The following is a 20097-nucleotide window of genomic DNA, read 5'->3' on the forward strand; positions in this document are numbered from 1 at the left end:
TGTCTACATTATTAATTATCAAAGACTAAATAAATGTAGACATTAGTTTAGTGCCTCTATGTGAATGAAACACAAAGTTGATCACAGACAAATGAAATGAAATTGATCCCCCACACACGCACACATTATTATTATAATAAAAAACACACGCACACAGGAGCGAGGTTGGTTACACAACTGATATTAAGCTATTCTTAATAGCTTAATATCAGTTGATATGAAGCTATTCTTTCAGTCGATATTAAGTTATTCTTTCAGTCGATATATTAAGCTATTCTTAATAGCTTAATATCAGTTGATATGAAGCTATTCTTTCAGTAGATATTAAGCTATTCTTTCAGTTGATATTAAGCTATTCTTTCAGTCGATATTACGCTAATCTTAATAGATTAATATGAAGCTATTCTTTCAGTTGTTATTAAGCTATTCTTTCAGTCGATATTAAGCTATTCTTTCAGTCGATATTAAGCTATTCTTTTAGTCGATATTGTAGACAGCCTGTACTGTCTGCACAGACAGCCCATGCTGTCTGCCAGCTTAGTTCATATTTCGTGCCATGCTGGTGATGCCACCTATAGGCCTTGCCACTTCAGTATGCCCAGACTTGCCTCTCTCTCACTCACACAGCGGCCTAGCAGCAAGACACAAGGCTACTCCTAGCTCTCTCTCGTGGGATGGCCCTTCCCGGGCCATGGGCACAACACAACCCTGTGTACCCACCACGACTTAATAAACAAAGAAGCCTCCGAAGACACGTATCATTTGAACCCCGCTACCATACTACCAAACAATCTCGTTATAAATGGTGGAAAGCGGTGGTCGCAGCAGTTGTTTGCCCAGAGAGAGGAAGGAGAGGTATGAAGTCATCTTCACTTCATCACCCTACACAAGAAGCATCCGTCTCTCAAAGAGTTATCCTGATGTCGTGTCTGCACGTTTGAGCATCCAGACACAGGTACAAGCAGGATCCAGGCCGAAATTTGCCGAAATTCTTCGAGAATTGTAAGTGGCGTCCCAGTGACCCCACGCTACAGTGGGACCCACGCTGTTTCTCAAGTCACGTGTTCAGCGTCACTCGTATGTTGCTGTTGTTGTTCAGCTCAGCACAGCTGTTTCAGCAAGCCAGAGGTGAGTTTTGTGGTGATTTCTGCGTCCAGTGTGTTTCTCTGTGTTTGTGGGTGGGAGAAGAGACGGCCAGATGCTTCCTCGCCATACACTCACCCACGCTCCTCGCCACCACACTACCATACACTCACCACTACTCACTCCCCCTGCTGTGTTTTCTGCTGTTTTCTGTGTGAATTCATTGCCAGAACTGTGTATCCGAGTGCCCGAGGCCACTCGAAGCTACGTGGATCAGCATGCCACGTAGACCAGCATGCCACATGGATCCCGACGCCACGTGGGTGTGGGCGATGTCATGTGGATCTACAAAAGAGCTTAATATCAGTTGATATTAAGCTCTTCTTTCACCAAAATGTTTTTTTCCATACATCAAAACACTAACTTGCAGAAAACTAGTCATGTCTTGTGCAGAAAAGACATTTTTACACAAGCTTTCATCAGCTCAACCTTTAAATCTGTTTAGATCATAGTCAAAGTCATAAGCAGATCAAAATATCTCCCCAATAATAGAATGCCTGACACTGTCTTTTCTTCACTCCTAAATCAGTCACTCGTAGTCACACAACACTGACAACCTACATACTACCTTAAAAAAATTAATATGCAAAGTAAAAGGACACAAGTGAAACTAGTATGACATTTTATTGTGGCAACGTTTCGCTCTCCAGGAGCTTTATCAAGCCGTTACAAGCAGTACATGGACACAGAGGGTATATACGTATAGGCTCAGAGTGAGGTGCAATACTAGTGGTGGTAGTAGTAGTAGTAATACAATAGGGTAGAGCAATTAACTCTTACACGAGTAAAAGGATATAAAAGCTATTACTTGGGTAACATAAAAATAGACAAATATAGACTGGATAGAGAAGGCCTGTTTCAGTGTTCACTCTCTGTAATGTGCTTTGTGTAGTATTAGCAAGAGAGACTATGTGATGGCAGGGTTTACTGTTTTCAGGAGGATTCTTGCTAAGTGAAACTTCAGAGATTACGTTACGTGGACGACGTCCTCGTAATAACTCCCTAACGTTTTGATGTACGGAATCTTCAGGCAAGGCTCAACGCAGTTGAACCGGCGATCCAGTTTACACTAGAAGAAGAGTCCAATGACAAGCTACCTTTCCTCGACGTCCTCATTCACAAAGTAGACAACAACCTAAGATTTCAAGTTTATCGGAAACCTACCAATAAAAATGATCTCGCACATTTCTATTCCAGTCAAGATACTAAGACCAAAAGAGGCATCATCATTGGGTTTTTCCTAAGAGCGTACCGAATTTGTAGTCCTGAGTTTCTTGACAAGGAATGTACATACATTCAAGAAACCTTCACTGAGTTACATTTTCCTTCCTTTTTCATCAAAGACTGCAAGAAAAGAGCTCTTCAGATCATTAATTCTCCACGCGCCAACACCACTCCTAACAAAGTCATAATTCTTCCCAACAGCCAGGTTGCACTGAACGTTTCTACAGTACTTTCACAAGCTAACACCAGTCGCCATCGCTTCCAGCGCTTCAATAAAGGATCTGACCAGGACAAAATCAAAGCACCATGAACCAGTCAATGCAGGAGTTTACACTATACCCTGTGGAGGCTGCGACAAGATTTATGTAGATGAAACAGCAAGAAACCTCGACACCCGCCTCAATGAACACATTTACGCATGTAGGAACGATAACTTGAACAACGCCTGTGTACAACACCGAAATTCCTCCAATCATCTCATGAAATTCAGGGACGCCCAATTAGTGATCAAAGAAACTAATTTCCGCAGACGCAAGTGCCTCGAGTCAGCACTAATCGCTGTTTCAAATACAATTAAACAGAACAAAGGCAGCTTCACCATCTCTGAAGTCTTAGCAAGAATCCTCCTGAAAACAGTAAACCCTGCCATCACAGTCTCTCCTGTTAATACTACACAAAGCACAGAGAGTGAACACTGAAACAGGCCTTCTCTATCCAGTCTATATTTGTCTATTTTTATGTTACCCAAGTAATAGCTTTTATATCCTTTTACTCATGTATGAGTTAATTGCTCTACCCTATTGTATTACTACTACAATTTATGTCACTACTACTACTACCACCACCACTAGTATTGCACCTCACTCTGAGCCTATATATACCCTCTGTGTCCATGTACTGCTTGAAACGGCTTGGCAAAGCTCCTGGAGAGCGAAACGTTGCCACAATAAAATGTCACATTAGTTGCACTTGTGTCCTTTTACTTTACATATTGTCGGTAATTCTACCAACATTATTACAAAAAATTAATACATTAACAAAACCCACTTGGGTCACTCAGCACTGCACACAAGCTCTATAAATACTAACAAACTTTTAATTAAGAATATTTGTACTTTACCTATTTTTTTGGGTGGTTTATCAGGCTTAAAGCCTGTCAATGATGCTTAATTCCTGAAACACAGACTGAGGGATTGATTACTTCAGCACCTACCTGTTCAGTCTTGTGTTTTTGTCCCTGTATTCTAGTAATATAGTTACTGGTTGTCAATGTTTTCATGGACAATTGATGTATGATTCACTTCCATCAATTTTTAATCATGCTTTTCAATATCTAGCTGCTGATGAGCTGAAAGACTGTGATCCTTCTGATGACTCTTGCTACACAATATTTGTGTCCTCTTTTTTTTTTTTTTTCCAGTTTTGATATTAAGCTGTTAGGGAAAAGATGGGAAGCTTGTCCCTTTCTCAGCTTCATTTGTTGCCTTTGCAAGATGCTCATCTTTTTTTTGCACTGCCCTGAAGATTTATCAACTCTCCCAACTGCTTGACACATTCTCTCTGGCCTCTGCCAATCATTAGCCGTCGCCACCTAGGAGCGATATTTACTTACTTTGCATCTTTTTTCCAGTTTTTTTTTTTCAATCAGCAGAATGCCATTTGCACATCTCTTCAGCCTGCCACACCTACGAACCTGGGCCTGAGAAAGGATCCAGTGTCATACTTCTTCCTAAACCTGTACTCCTTACAATGCAGGAGGGAGATATACATGGTTATATACACCTGGAAAATCCTAGAGGGTCTAGTACCAAACTTGCACTCGAAAATCACTCTGTACAAAAGCAGAAGACTCGGCAGACAGTGCAACATCCCCCCAATGAAAAGCAGGGGTGCCACTAGCACGATAGAGACAACACAATAAGTGTCAGGGGCCCAAGACTGTTCTACTGCCTCCCAGCATACATTAGGGGAATTACCAATAGACTCTTGGCTGTCTTGAAAGCAAGCACTGGAAAGGCACTTAAAGTCAGTGCCTGACCAGCCAGGCTGTGGTTCGTACGCTGGATTATGTGCAGCCAGCAGTAACAGCCTGGTTGATCAGGCCCTGATCCACCATGAGGCCTGGCCACAGACTGGGCCACGGGGGTGTTGACCCCTGGAACCCTCTCCAGGTATAATCCAGATGAAGAGATCGCTCTGCTTAGGTCCCAGGTAAATTTTTATAACTCTCTTGCAGACTCTGTATGTCATCAGTGAAGTGAGCAATGATGTCAAGAGGTAGCGGCCTGTGGTTCTTGGTAAAGGCTCCCAATTCAAGGTGCTCGACTGCCATAGTCAAGTCCTTGTCCTTGTTGAGGTAGGCCACACGATGGAGGGTATGAGGAAAGTCTCGTTGTCCTTGACGTTCTACAAATGTATGCTGGTTGTATCTCTTGTTGGGCACCAGGTAAAAAGGGCACGACTGGCTCTGGCATGCATTCCCTAACAGTCTGACATCAGAGCGATACCTCTTGTACACCCGATCAAATGTGGCATCGCTTACATCTATGCCTCGCTGTCTGGCCTGTACCACTATCTCCTGAGGTTTCAAAGGTTGCACCACCTCTCTGTGAGCAGCTAGATAGGCTTCAAGCCACACATTCACTACATGCTGTTCAAATTCAACATTCAGGTTTCTGGTTATAAATCCCAAGATCTCATCCTGGACATGCTTGGTCACCAGCTCTAAACTGGCATTATAGTCAGCAAGACTGGCACTAAGACGGCTTCGTGAAGTCTTGTACCTAAGAGCATGGGCCACATAGATAAATACACTACGTTCACTAAACAAGTCATTGACAACTTCTTCAGATAGGTCTGCCTCCTTGGCGAAGGTCCTTAATGTGTGCCAAGATACATCACCTGCACCAGACACATTGCGAAGACTAACAACCTTCTCCATGTTTACTTTGATGGGTAGATCTGGCATGAACATCTTTTTCATATCTTGCAACTTCTCTGGAGCAATCTGTTTGGCTGCTTTCTTAACTTCCTCCAAAGTGTAAAATTTTTCTAGGAGTGCACTTGAACTTGCTGTCAAGTTAGCTTTAACATTAATTACATAATCATCAACCCAGTCTTTTTTCACATTTTGACTATAATGGGTTTCCACAAAAAAGTCTGTGAAAGGCATTGCCTTGTTATTTTTGGTGTTGTAGTTAGCAAGGCAGCGGCCGATGAACTCTACCAAGATCAACCTCATCACCCTGGCCACAACACTGAGACTGAGTTCGCATTCATTGTGCTGGTTCATGTGCAATATGAACATTGGCTTGATGAGTGACTCACACTTAAGTGTCTTCTTGTCAACCTTAATGGTACTCTCTGTCATCAGTGCTTGGGCTGTGTTCTCTCTCAAGACTTTCCAGTATGTGAGGTAGCTTGGCTGATTTAAGTAGAGGGCAGCAGTGCTTTTTATACTCTCTATACGTAAGCGCACAAACTCGGGTCTAGGCCGAGTTGGGTACTCGTACAAGATCCTCATCCAAGTGATGGCCAAGGCGGCAATGTGTACATTAAAATCAATAATGTGAGGATTCTTCAAGATGGCAAAAGTTACACACATAGCATATATGCGTGTATGAACAAATGGCTCCATGATCTTTGCAACACCTGGTGGGAAAACTGGAACTATAGCATTAAAACGGGTATTTGCTTCATCCCACTTTGCTCTGACATCTTTATGCTGTGCACCTGCTGATGTGGTCTCTGCAAAGGACTCTAGAGCCACCTGACTGAGGATTGTGTAAGGAGAGGAGAGAATTCCCCTGACAGAGTATGACCAAGGGTTGATGATCATGGAGTCCCTGATGGGTGCAAATACTGGGATTCCTGTCATGGTGAATTGCTTTAGGAATTCATATTTGCCTAACTGGAACAATTCAGAAAAGTCCGTGTCCTGCAGGTCAGTTATAGTGGAAGTGAGTGTGATTCGGCAGCAGTCTTCTGGTGTAGTTTCAACTTTTTTAATGTTGGCTTTATGAGCTTCATAGACCTCCATAAATTCCTTTTGATCTTTTGAAAAATCCTGGTCAGTATGTCCTTTCATCCTTAACACTTTAGTTTCATATTTGCTCCCACCAACAGTTGTGAAGAGGATTTTGTCCGCTAACTCCTGCTCATCCTGGAAAGTTTCCGTCATCAAGATTGTTTCCATGTAGTTTTTGTGTGCTCTGAAACTGGCCTCATGGGTTTTTATTTCCTTCAGAGTGAGGCGATCGTTGATGGTTTGTGCCCTAGAGCCCTCCTTCAATTTTTTTGACCAGGAGCTGAAGAGTCTATCCTTGAAGGCCATGATGTCTGATGGAATAGTTTTCTTGCTCCTGTGCAGCTGGATTATGAGAGAATTCCACTGCCTGAACAATTCACTTAAGTTGGACAAATTCATGGGTTTGGGTTTCAGGGAGATGCTGAAGCTATGCCTCCCAGATGAAAGAGTCAAATTCTGTATTTCTTGTGGCTCACAAGCAAAGTACACCCACTCCCCCAGGTGAAACACATCTGTCACATCTCCTCCAGGTAAAACTGACCCACTCAAAGACAATTTTATTCTTGAGGAATTACTGCTGTAACTTATTCGGCCGATAACAGCCATCTCCTCCCTCATGCCTACGGAGGTTTTGGCTGTGAAGAGGTATGGCAGGTTAGAGTTGCCATTATGCAGACGGGAACGAATGTCAATACTGTGTTGGACAGGGAATTTATCCCCTACACCCAGAACAAAAACATCACATATCTTGCCACATGCATACTCCATCTTTTCTATCACACTCTCTGGCTTAACTTTAGACACAGTGTGCTCTCCATCTGTGATGAGGAACACTTTAATGTACTTCTCCCTACATTGGTACACCTCACTTACAATAGTCCTCAAGGCACCGACGAGATCTGTCCCTCCACTAATGAAGTCTTTCTGCTCCAGCTGTGTCCCAGACCTAAGGAAGAGAACCCTGGTTCCAAATGCATATAGAATAGTGCGGCCATATAAAGTGGGTGCTACAAGACTGTTCCAACTGTGCACCACATCTTTCCAATAGGCTTTCATGGATGCAGAGACATCCACCATAAGAATATTTAAGGAGGCGGAGGGTGGGGGTCGGCCCACATCAGGCACAGGCAGGTCAGTAGGCATGTGTAGTACTGTGTGCAGTCGTTCTCTTGTGCCCACCTGTGTCAGAGACCAGTATAACATAAATAGGTGCTATTCCAAACAATAACTAATGATAAATGCTGAAAAAACCTATTGGCAATAAGACAAGGAAAATTAATTGATCCTGTTGATGTAGAGTTAGTATAACTTAAAATTCCTTATAGTACAAAAACAAGCACTCAGTGTCTATGAGCCAAGCAATGTAATTCGTTAATATTACCGTTTCTTGGCTAACTGTATATCAAATAAGCCTTGTGCAAGATACAATTCCTAATCTCTCAAATTCACACCCATTTCTCTCAAATCTTGTATATGTAAAAATCTTGAAACAACTTATTCCTATCTATTACATTTCAGAATATTTTATACACTTCAAGATTAGGACACATGCAGCTTTCAATGATCTAAAGTCAGATTTCAACTTTGTCAATTAAGAAATCATACGTATATGAACATAAAATATCATAACACTACTGGGACTATCTTAAAGTATCATGGAGTATCTTAAAATGAAATAGTAATAAGTATTTGCAATTATAAGGAGGGGTTTGGGATATTGGCTGTTTGGAGTGACATCTAAACTGTTATATCTGAGCACCTCTGCAAGGATAGTGATTATGTGTGAATGATGGTGAAAGTTTGTCTTTTTTGGATTACCCTGCCTTGGTGGGAGATGGCCTGTGTTGTGAAGGAAAAAAAAAAATTACACAGGGTAACACTTGTGAAAGGATTCAAGGAAATACTTAGCCAGGCTCAAGTTCTAAAGGTGGAAAAATATACTGTCTGCACTGTGAAAGATGAGCAGGAAGTGATGATTTACAAAAACATTTTTTTCATTGTGATGTTCAGGTCAAAGCCACCTGAAGTACGAGTGATAAATTCATTTCCTTCTTTGCATGTACTGTTTTTTGGGAAAAATGACTGGTATTAAAAAAGAATTCATCCTTCAATTTGACATGAGCATCAATCTGAGGTGGCCGCAAAAAGTGACTTACCAGGGAGTACAAGCGTATGTATCTGCGTGACATACCTCCTGTGAAGAGTTTTGCAACTTCTCTCTCTATTATCCCAGCCTGAGACCAGGCTTCCATGGTGACCATACAACTAACCAGGCTTTTTGTAGGCCTTCATAGCCATCACAAACTAGACGGTCAGGAGCATCCTGCAAGAACTTCTCCAGTCCCCTCTTGAAGATGTCTGCCTGTGTTCCAGCAATATTTCTTATAACTTCTGGAAGAAGGTTGAAGAGTTGTGGAGATACGAGGTTGGGAAAATGTTCTCTAATTGTGTTTATGGCTCATCCGAGGCCATCAACTCTGCTCACGAGTCATCCGAGGCCATCAACTCTGCTCACGAGTCATCCGAGGCCATCAACTCTGCTCACGAGTCATCCGAGGCCATCAACTCTGCTCACGAGTCATCCGAGGCCATCAACTCTGCTCACGAGTCATCCGAGGCCATCAACTCTGCTCACGAGTCATCCGAGGCCATCAAATCAGCCTCGGATGACTCGTGAGCAATCGACTCTGCTCACGAGTCATCCGAGGCCATCAACTCTGCTCACGAGTCATCCGAGGCCATCAAATCAGCCTCGGATGACTCGCGAGCAATCGACTCTGCTCACGAGTCATCCGAGGCCATCAACTCTGCTCACGAGTCATCCGAGGCCATCAACTCTGCTCACGAGTCATCCGAGGCCATCAACTCTGCTCACGAGTCATCCGAGGCCATCAACTCTGCTCACGAGTCATCCGAGGCCATCAACTCTGCTCACGAGTCATCCGAGGCCATCAACTCTGCTCACGAGTCATCCGAGGCCATCAACTCTGCTCACGAGTCATCCGAGGCCATCAACTCTGCTCACGAGTCATCCGAGGCCATCAACTCTGCTCACGAGTCATCCGAGGCCATCAACTCTGCTCACGAGTCATCCGAGGCCATCAACTCTGCTCACGAGTCATCCGAGGCCATCAACTCTGCTCACGAGTCATCCGAGGCCATCAACTCTGCTCACGAGTCATCCGAGGCCATCAACTCTGCTCACGAGTCATCCGAGGCCATCAACTCTGCTCACGAGTCATCCGAGGCCATCAACTCTGCTCACGAGTCATCCGAGGCCATCAACTCTGCTCACGAGTCATCCGAGGCCATCAACTCTGCTCACGAGTCATCCGAGGCCATCAACTCTGCTCACGAGTCATCCGAGGCCATCAACTCTGCTCACGAGTCATCCGAGGCCATCAACTCTGCTCACGAGTCATCCGAGGCCATCAACTCTGCTCACGAGTCATCCGAGGCCATCAACTCTGCTCACGAGTCATCCGAGGCCATCAACTCTGCTCACGAGTCATCCGAGGCCATCAACTCTGCTCACGAGTCATCCGAGGCCATCAACTCTGCTCACGAGTCATCCGAGGCCATCAACTCTGCTCACGAGTCATCCGAGGCCATCAACTCTGCTCACGAGTCATCCGAGGCCATCAACTCTGCTCACGAGTCATCCGAGGCCATCAACTCTGCTCACGAGCCATCCAGGGCCATCAACTCTGCTCACGAGCCATCCAGGGCCATCAACTCTGCACATGAGTCATCTGAGGTCCTGAAACTCCTCTTATGATATTCATATCCGAGGTCCCCAACTTCTCAACCTTCAACCAAAAGATATAATAAATATTGCCAAGAGACAGGCAGAAGAATTCAAGAGGAAATTGGAAAAAAGTACATGTGGAAGGTAAATCAATGTAAATAAGACTATTAACATTGATTTACCCAAAAGGCAAGCAAAATAAGGAAAAAAATAACTTTGGTATACTGTACCTAAAAATAGACCCACTGAAAACATTCAAATAAAATGTATTAATTCTAATACAGAACGAAAACAAGCATAAGATCTAAGACACGAACCATTAAATATTTAATTGCTACAATAGGTCCCTGAGAAGGCAGCACAACAATGAAACCAGGCAATGTGATGTAGTTACAGGTATAGTCATTACCAGGGTTTGGTTAAGACACATGCCCACTGGGCTAGTTATCAAGGTTGCATGCATACCAGAACACTCAGCCTGTAAACAATGGTGATGAATTTTTAAAACACATAGTTGGGCATTATATTACTGAATGTGGAGCTATTAAAAACAGTCAAGTTAAATAATAAACCATTAAATTACTTCACTGAAATGGGTGTCCTTAGAGACCGACAATTCATCCTAAATTTGTCTGACTAATGTTTTTCAAACCTGGTTAAATACAATAAGTGTTGACAATGACATACAGTAAATCCTCCTCATGACAATTTCATGTTACAAAATCTTGACATTAATCAGAGTAAATCTTAAAAAATAAGTTAACATGTAAAATATTGGTACAATATGCTCTAGATTATCACAGCATATAGTTAAAAGGAAAATTTGCCTATTATATCCTGTAAAAAAATGTTTTCCTCCTGAGCTAAATTGGGTTACAGCATTTCATGGGCACGACTCCTCCTTTCTCACTAATCCCATATGTCAACTTCAGTTTCAGTCTGACAACATTCTGTGCCTCACTGTTTATTAAGCTATTTGTAATACTATTTCCACCCTGCTTTAATTCATTAAGTTGAGAGTTTACTATATACATACTGTACTGATACTATGCTGCTATGTCCTGTGTGTTAACTTCATAAAGCTCTGATCTGAGTAAATTGTAATTGATAAATAAAAAAAAAATGGCTTTAGTGTCTTTAAAACTATGCAGCATTTGTCAGCAATAGTCTTGCCTCTCAAAAGCAGGAAGTATTTCTTCAAACATAAACTAGAAGAAATTCTAAGGGAGAGAAAGTATTCAAAAGGAATAGGAGAAAAAAGTAATGATAATGCACACAAGAGAATAAATACAGAAGAAAAAGGAAATAAAGAAGACGTAAACTTTATATCATACCATCTCCGGGAGAGCATAGAGTGTGGCGTCAGTGTGCACCTCCCCTAGATCAACCTTTGTTAGCTGGCTTGACTCTTCCTCCTCCACCACAGGATCAGGCCACACCATTTTTGGGGTTTGCCATCCCCCATAAACATCCCCCAAGACACCTCTATCGACTGTCGATGTTTTCATTATTTTAGGGGAAGAGGCTCCTTGGCTTCTCATCCTCTCGAAGAAGCTGGGCAATCCCAATGGTGTGCTTTGGCAGGTGGGCTTGCTGGATGTCTGCAAAAAGTTTCTGGCATTGTGGAGAGGCACTTGTTGCATTTGCTTCAACATCTGAAATGTTTTATTGGTATTAATAAAAAGAAACCTATTTGGTTAGTAACCCTAGAGTTAATAGCCCAAGAAATCCAAGCAGTGGGTCATTTTTAGGTCCTCCTCCAAGATACAACTTATAATAAGTTGACTAAATTCTACGTATAGTACCTATTAACTTTTAAGTAATAAAGGATCATCAGTATGTCCCACCTCTCCCAGGGTTTAACACTAATACTTTCAGCTGAGAACCAAGCATGCTATCACTTCAGTGAGGTATACTGTACCAAAAGTTTATGACATAAATTTTAACTAGATAAGGTCTGAATTCATTACAACAACCGAATCAGGAAGGAAGTTCATGGCTTTCTATGCAATGTAACTCGTGACTTGCACACATATTCAAGCAAAAATAAAAATATAAATGAAATGCCACTTGGGAGCAATGACAGAAATAAGTCAAATACTAGTTTGACTTTACTAGGTTATGCAATATGGAAATATAAACTTAACTGGGATAATAACACTTGTAAAATGTATGCAGTGATTAAGCAAAATCCCCTTAAAAGACCTTACTATAAAAAAGAAAACATGCAGAGAATACAATGCATGAAAATATTAGTATGCAATACAGTAGATTCCATACATAAACGTTCTCCTGTGTAGTGAAATATAACACTGGATCACTACAGTAGGCCTAAGATGTGGGCGTGAACTGTCTAAACTCGAATTTACACCCATGTTGTATAGGTTCCACTGCTAAATGTCCTTGAAATGGAAAAATCAGGGCCCTCAATGCCATAAATGACATTAATGGACTTTGCTGGATTATCTTTGGTTAAATCAACATACATGTAATACACTTTTTTTTTTGTATCCCTCAATGTGAAAAACTGAAGGCAATACAGTACAAAGGAAATATGTTAGTTTGACTTTATTCGGTTTTCATAGGCAAAATATTCATAGTATACATTTTATGTGAACATAATGCGTGTCCTCAGGAACACAGTATTTTGTGTGTGGGTGGGGGAGTTGGTTGGTTGGTGTGTGTGTGTACTCACCTTACTGAGGTTGCAGGGGTCGAGTCCAAGCTCCTGGCCCCACAGTGTGTGTAGGTTGGTGTGTGTGTGTGTGTGTGTGTGTAGGTTGGTGTGTGTGTGTGTGTGTGTGTGTAGGTTGGTGTGTGGGGGGGTTGGTGTGTGTGTGCGGGGGTTGGTGTGTGTGTGCGGGGGTTGGTGTGTGTGTGCGGGGGTTGGTGTGTGTGTGCGGGGGTTGGTGTGTGTGCGCGGGGGTTGGTGTGTGTGCGCGGGGGTTGGTGTGTGTGTGCAGGGGTTGGTGTGTGTGTGCGGGGGTTGGTGTGTGTGTGCGGGGGTTGGTGTGTGTTAGTTACCATTTTGTCCTAGGCACATGTCAATTAGACACTAGGCCTGTTGTGTGAGTTTGTGTGTGTATAGTGTGTGTGTGTGTGTGTGTGTGTGTGTGTGTCTGTGTGTGTGTGTCTGTGTGTGTGTGTCTGTGTGTGTGTGTCTGTGTGTGTGTCTGTGTGTGTGTCTGTGTGTGTGTCTGTGTGTGTGTGTGTGTGTGTGTCTGTGTGTGTGTGTCTGTGCGTGTGTGTCTGTGTGTGTGTGTCTGTGTGTGTGTGTCTGTGTGTGTGTGTCTGTGTGTGTGTGTCTGTGTGTGTGTGTCTGTGTGTGTGTCTGTGTGTGTGTGTCTGTGTGTGTGTGTCTGTGTGTGTGTCTGTGTGTGTGTCTGTGTGTGTGTCTGTGTGTGTGTCTGTGTCTGCGCGTGTGTATGCGCGTGTGTCTGTGCGCGTGTGTGTGCGCGAGTGTCTGTCTGTCTGTCTGTCTGTGTGTGTGTGTGTGTGTGTGTGTGTGTGTGTGTGTGTGTGTGTGTGTGTGTGTGTGTGTGTGTGTGTACTCACCTATTTGTACTCACCTATTTGTGGTTGCAGGGGTCGAGTCCTAGCTCCGGCCCCGCCTCTTCACCGGTTGCTACTAGACCCTCTCTCTCCCCGCTCCATGAGCTTTATCAAACCTCGTCTTAAAACTGTGTATGGTTCCTGCCTCCACTACGTCATTTTCTAGGCTATTCCACTGCCTTACAACTCTATGACTGAAGAAATACTTCCTACTATCTCTCTGACTCATTTGTGTCTTCAACTTCCAACTGTGGCCTCTTGTTTCTGTGTCCCCTCCCTGGAACATCCTGTCTTTGTCCACCTTGTCTATTCCACGCAGTATTTTATATGTCGTTATCATGTCTCCCCTGACCCTCCTGTCCTCCAGTGTCGTCAGGCCGACGTGTGTGTGTGTGTGTGTGTGTGTGTGTGTGTGTACTCACCTAGTTGTACTCACCTAGTTGAGGTTGCGGGGGTCGAGTCCGAGCTCCTGGCCCCGCCTCTTCACTGATCGCTACTAGGTCACTCTCCCTGAGCCGTGAGCTTTATCATACCTCTGCTTAAAGCTATGTATGGATCCTGCCTCCACTACATCGCTTCCCAAACTATTCCACTTACTGACTACTCTGTGGCTGAAGAAATACTTCCTAACATCCCTGTGATTCATCTGTGTCTTCAGCTTCCAACTGTGTCCCCTTGTTACTGTGTCCAATCTCTGGAACATCCTGTCTTTGTCCACCTTGTCAATTCCTCTCAGTATTTTGTATGTCGTTATCATGTCCCCCCTATCTCTCCTGTCCTCCAGTGTCGTCAGGTTGATTTCCCTTAACCTCTCCTCGTAGGACATACCTCTTAGCTCTGGGACTAGTCTTGTTGCAAACCTTTGCACTTTCTCTAGTTTCTTTACGTGCTTGGCTAGGTGTGGGTTCCAAACTGGTGCCGCATACTCTAATATGGGCCTAACGTACACTGTGTACAGGGTCCTGAATGATTCCTTATTAAGATGTCGGAATGCTGTTCTTAGGTTTGCTAGGCGCCCATATGCTGCAGCAGTTATTTGGTTGATGTGCGCTTCAGGAGATGTGCCTGGTGTTATACTCACCCCAAGATCTTTTTCCTTGAGTGAGGTTTGTAGTCTCTGACCCCCTAGACTGTACTCCGTCTGCGGTCTTCTTTGCCCTTCCCCAATCTTCATGACTTTGCACTTGGTGGGATTGAACTCCAGGAGCCAATTGCTGGATCAGGTCTGCAGCCTGTCCAGATCCCTTTGTAGTTCTGCCTGGTCTTCGATCGAGTGAATTCTTCTCATCAACTTCACGTCATCTGCAAACAGGGACACCTCAGAGTCTATTCCTTCCGTCATGTCGTTCACAAATACCAGAAACAGCACTGGTCCTAGGACTGACCCCTGTGGGACCCCGCTGGTCACAGGTGCCCACTCTGACACCTCGCCACGTACCATGACTCGCTGCTGTCTTCCTGACAAATATTCCCTGATCCATTGTAGTGCCTTCCCTGTTATCCCTGCTTGGTCCTCCAGTTTTTGCACCAATCTCTTGTGTGGAACTGTGTCAAACGCCTTCTTGCAGTCCAAGAATATGCAATCCACCCACCCCTCTCTCTCTTGTCTTACTGCTGTCACCATGTCATAGAACTCCAGTAGGTTTGTGACACAGGATTTCCCGTCCCTGAAACCATGTTGGCTGCTGTTGATGAGATCGTTCCTTTCTAGGTGTTCCACCACTCTTCTCCTGATAATCTTCTCCATGATTTTGCATACTATACATGTCAGTGACACTGGTCTGTAGTTTAATGCTTCATGTCTGTCTCCTTTTTTAAAGATTGGGACTACATTTGCTGTCTTCCATGCCTCAGGCAATCTCCCTGTTTCGATAGATGTATTGAATATTGTTGTTAGGGGTACACATAGCGCCTCTGCTCCCTCTCTCAATACCCATGGGGAGATGTTATCTGGCCCCATTGCCTTTGAGGTATCTAGCTCACTCAGAAGCCTCTTCACTTCTTCCTCGGTTGTGTGCACTGTGTCCAGCACATGGTGGTGTGCCCCACCTCTCCGTCTTTCTGGAGCTCCTTCTGTCTCCTCTGTGTGTGTATTGGTGTGTGTGTGTACTCACCTATTTGTGGTTGCAGGGGTCGAGTCCTAGCTCCTGGCCCCGCCTCTTCACCGGTTGCTACTAGGCCCTCTCTCTCCCCACTCCATGAGCTTTATCAAACCTCGTCTTAAAACTGTGTATGGTTCCTGCCTCCACTACGTCATTTTCTAGGCTATTCCACTGCCTTACAACTCTATGACTGAAGAAATACTTCCTACTATCTCTCTGACTCATTTGTGTCAACTTCCAATTGTGGCCTCTTGTTTCTGTGTCCCCTCCCTGGAACATCCTGTCTTTGTCCACCTTGTCTATTCCACGCAGTATTTTATATGTCGTTATCATGTCTCCCCTGACCCTCCTGTCCTCCAGTGTATTGGTGTGTGTGTGTGTATTGGTGTGTGTGTGTGTGTATTGGTGTGTGTGTATTGGTGTGTGTGTATTGGTGTGTGTGTATATTGGTGTGTGTGTATTGGTGTGTGTGTATATTGGTGTGTGTGTATATTGGTGTGTGTGTATTGGTGTGTGTGTGTGTATTGGTGTGTGTGTATTGGTGTACTCACCTATTTGTGGTTGCAGGGGTCGAGTCCTAGCTCCTGGCCCCGTGTGTGTGTGTATTGGTGTGTGTATTGGTGTGTGTGTGTGTGTATTGGTGTGTGTGTATTGGTGTGTGTGTGTGTGTATTGGTGTGTGTGTGTGTGTATTGGTGTGTGTGTGTATTGGTGTGTGTGTGTATTGGTGTGTGTGTGTATTGGTGTGTGTGTGTATTCTATGTTTGGTGTGTGTGTGTATTGGTGTGTGTGTGTGTATTGGTGTGTGTGTGTATTGGTGTGTGTGTGTGTATTGGTGTGTGTGTGTATTGGTGTGTGTGTGTGTGTATTGGTGTGTGTGTGTATTGGTGTGTGTGTGTGTGTATTGGTGTGTGTGTGTGTATTGGTGTGTGTGTGTGTATTGGTGTGTGTGTGTGTATTGGTGTGTGTGTGTGTGTATTGGTGTGTGTGTGTGTATTGGTGTGTGTGTGTGTGTATTGGTGTGTGTGTGTGTGTATTGGTGTGTGTGTGTGTGTGTATTGGTGTGTGTGTGTGTATTGTGTGTGTGTGTGGTGTGTGTATTGGTGTGTGTGTGTGTATTGTGTGTATTGGTGTGTGTGTGTGTGTGTGTGTGTGTGTGTGTGTGTGTGTGTGTATTGGTGTGTGTGTGTGTGTATTGGTGTGTGTGTGTGTGTATTGGTGTGTGTGTGTGTATTGGTGTGTGTGTGTGTATTGGTGTGTGTGTGTGTATTGGTGTGTGTGTGTGTGTATTGGTGTGTGTGTGTATTGGTGTGTGTGTGTATTGGTGTGTGTGTATTGGTGTGTGTGTATTGGTGTGTGTGTGTGTGTGTATTGGTGTGTGTGTGTGTGTGTGTATTGGTGTGTGTGTGTGTATTGGTGTGTGTGTGTGTGTATTGGTGTGTGTGTGTGTATTGGTGTGTGTGTGTGTGTATTGGTGTGTGTGTGTGTGTGTATTGGTGTGTGTGTGTGTGTATTGGTGTGTGTGTGTGTGTGTGTATTGGTGTACTCACCTAGTTGAGGTTGCAGGGGTCGATTCCAAGCTCCTGGTGTGTGTATGAGTGTATTGGTGTGTATTGGGGTGTGTGTGTTGGGGGATACCACCATAGAAGGTTGGTGTCTGGTAGCACACCAGCCCCGCGCTGCTTCACAGTCTATTTTCACTCAGGCTGACGTTTGGAACGTATCTCAACGTTTGGAACGCACCTCAGCGTTTGAAACGCCTCCCAACGGTCCTAACTAATCTTCGACGTTACTAACGCATGATCCAATTACGTATTAAGAAACTGCTAAAATAATATTTGACATGTCTGCTGGCAACTAATATTTAGACAATTTATCTACTTAATCAATGTGTCTAGACCAGGAGATGGATATTGTTATCTAGAACTGGTGTAACTGCATACGTATGTTCAAAGATAGGAAAGTTGATAACTGTGAAGGGCCCTCGATTGAAAGAAATGGAACACCTTCCCCCCACCTTACCTATCTTATAACCTTGAATTCCCCGTAAAGGGAGGGTTCTTGATGTGGTAAGGGGGCTCTTGATTTAGGTACTTGGATCTGTGCTCCAGTTATTATAATCAAAGCGCTAAACCGACAAGGGTCATACAGCTGTGCGCCAGTTCCCTGAATTAAAAGCCCTGGTCTATAGCTAGTGTCTTTGTCTTCCTACTATACGTACTGTGCTTGACATCACCTGCGGTAATACATGTAACAGCTGGTGAACACCTACACATATTCGTCACAGTCATGTGAACACATCACAGCTGAATCAACTGCGTCAACTGGCAGAATACGTATATACGCATTTTTTTAGTATACATTTATAATAAAAAAAGTTATGTACTCTTAAAATGTTATATACAAAATTTGGTAGTAAAAAAAAAACAGTAGAAATGGAATCTGACTATTTTTTGTTATTCTAGGTAATTTACACTGTATAATTGTACTTATGTGTACCTGTGCCTAAATAAACTTAATAAGCTCGGTTAGGATCTGCTGAAAATACTAATACTACAAGTATTTATAATAGTAAACAGTACATTTACAGGGAAACGCTAAACCCGCTGGGGTTATACAACGGCTGACAATCGTTTGATTTTAAAGGAAGTGTGGTACCAGTGCACTGCCCATGAAAGGTCAGGATCAGATCTAACACCTTCGTAACTACAACTATTATATATCTGTGGGGAAGGGCTAAACCCGTAACTGTCATACATCGCATGGGGACTAGGAAGTAACTTGGTGTGATCCAATTCACTGATACATGGTGAACCTTGTAGCGACGCTGGTAAGTACGTGGTACAAGGAAGCAGCTCTCAACACTGGCTCGTACGTGTTAACCTCCTCTCATCAATCCACTACCAACTACACAACTTTCACATCCTCCACACTGCTTAAACAAACGTTAAACACGATACCTGCATATACGAGACACTCAAAAATTCTCCAGTGGAAGAGAATCGGTGAAATAGTCCAAAATTAAAGACACCGAACTCCCACTGTGACGGTGTAGAAGTGACTGTTGTTGTGCATCTAACGCTGAGTCGTCACCACCAGAACATGATACCAGCAGATGCCTCACACCTCAACTCACACCCAGCATATGCCACGTCGCTTGAATTTACTGGTCCATCCTTGGTTAAACTTACTAATATAATACATTAGCACCAATGTTATATCTGTGCCCTAATGACTATTGTAAAAAAGAAATCCTGTGAATCTGCCTAAATAAGACTTTTCCTAACTCTGGCAGGCGCTCCCTTCTAGAGTCTATATTTACAAACCACGATACGAGTGGGATTTAGATTAGTATTATAATCAAGGGGAGCGCTAAACCCATAGGATTATACCTGGAGGTGGTTACCTGGAGGTTATTTTATATAGCAGATAGGGTTTAGAACCCATGGCAAGCGAGTCATGGGTTCTAATCCACCCCTGCCTTGGTTTGTTTGCAATCGTGTTTTTATGGTTTATATTTGCATTTCGTCTACAATTTTATTTTTTTTTCAACTTTGTATTATTAGTATAATCAAAACCAAGCGCTAGAGCCACCAGGGTCATACAGCAGCAACTTGTGCAGAAATTGACCTAGCATGGCCTAATAAAGTAAAAGAATATGACTTATTTCTGTTGAGTTCCTCATTTCCACGGTAACAAACATCAGTGATCGAAATGTGATTACTATGGTCTTTCATATAATGAATTGAAGTAAAATATTAAAACAATCGCAAACCTTGTAAAAACACAGTACAGTCAACAGATGGAACTTCACATCCAGCAGCAACCCAGAGCTTACACCCGATGTCGTCACATTTTCTCCAAACCTTATTATATACCATCTGCATGACGTCAATCTTACGTACAAATGACATATTGCTAATAGCTAATGCAATATCAATGACAGGGAACCCGACCTTGCAAATGAGTCACTTTGATTCTGGTTATGTATAGCATGTTGCTTCACCGCTTAGTTTTGATGATAATAATAATAATAATAATAATAATAATAATAATAATTATGGAAAATTTTGTAGGGGTGATTACCTGTACGTACCTCAACATTACATGCATACAAGTAATCTCATTGGGAGACAACCATATTGTTTACCGTAGTCACCCTGTGTAGACATGTGAAAAAACTTAACCACCCCTGGTCATGGCAGGTGGTTCCTTCGACCTCACAATCTTATCCATATCTATCCGAGACCAGTATAGATTGGATAGCACCCACTAGTGGGTAGCGTGACAGTGTCAGCGTGC

At 43.4% G+C, this 20097-nt stretch overlaps 1 protein-coding gene across 2 annotated transcripts; it reads right to left on the minus strand.

Moving 5' to 3' along the window:
* Nucleotides 1-3732: 3732 nt before the first annotated feature.
* On the minus strand, nt 3733-19683 carry LOC128684860 (uncharacterized). 2 transcript variants are annotated; one of them, XM_053771172.2, is made up of 3 exons: nt 19571-19683; nt 11477-11797; nt 3733-7573 (listed from the first exon to the last, which is right to left on the minus strand). In XM_053771172.2, the coding sequence occupies exons 2-3, from the start codon at nt 11795-11797 to the stop codon at nt 4568-4570; spliced, it is 3327 nt and encodes a 1108-aa protein (XP_053627147.2). In that variant the 5' UTR covers nt 19571-19683; the 3' UTR covers nt 3733-4567. The 2 variants fall into 2 exon arrangements, with proteins under 2 accessions (XP_053627147.2, XP_053627146.2); XM_053771171.2 differs by lacking the exon at nt 19571-19683 and adding an exon at nt 18756-18913.
* Between the last annotated feature and the right edge of the window lie 414 nt (nt 19684-20097).

This window comes from Cherax quadricarinatus, chromosome 5 (assembly GCF_038502225.1).
Source record: "Cherax quadricarinatus isolate ZL_2023a chromosome 5, ASM3850222v1, whole genome shotgun sequence".
NCBI classification, from domain to species: Eukaryota; Metazoa; Arthropoda; class Malacostraca; order Decapoda; family Parastacidae; genus Cherax; species Cherax quadricarinatus.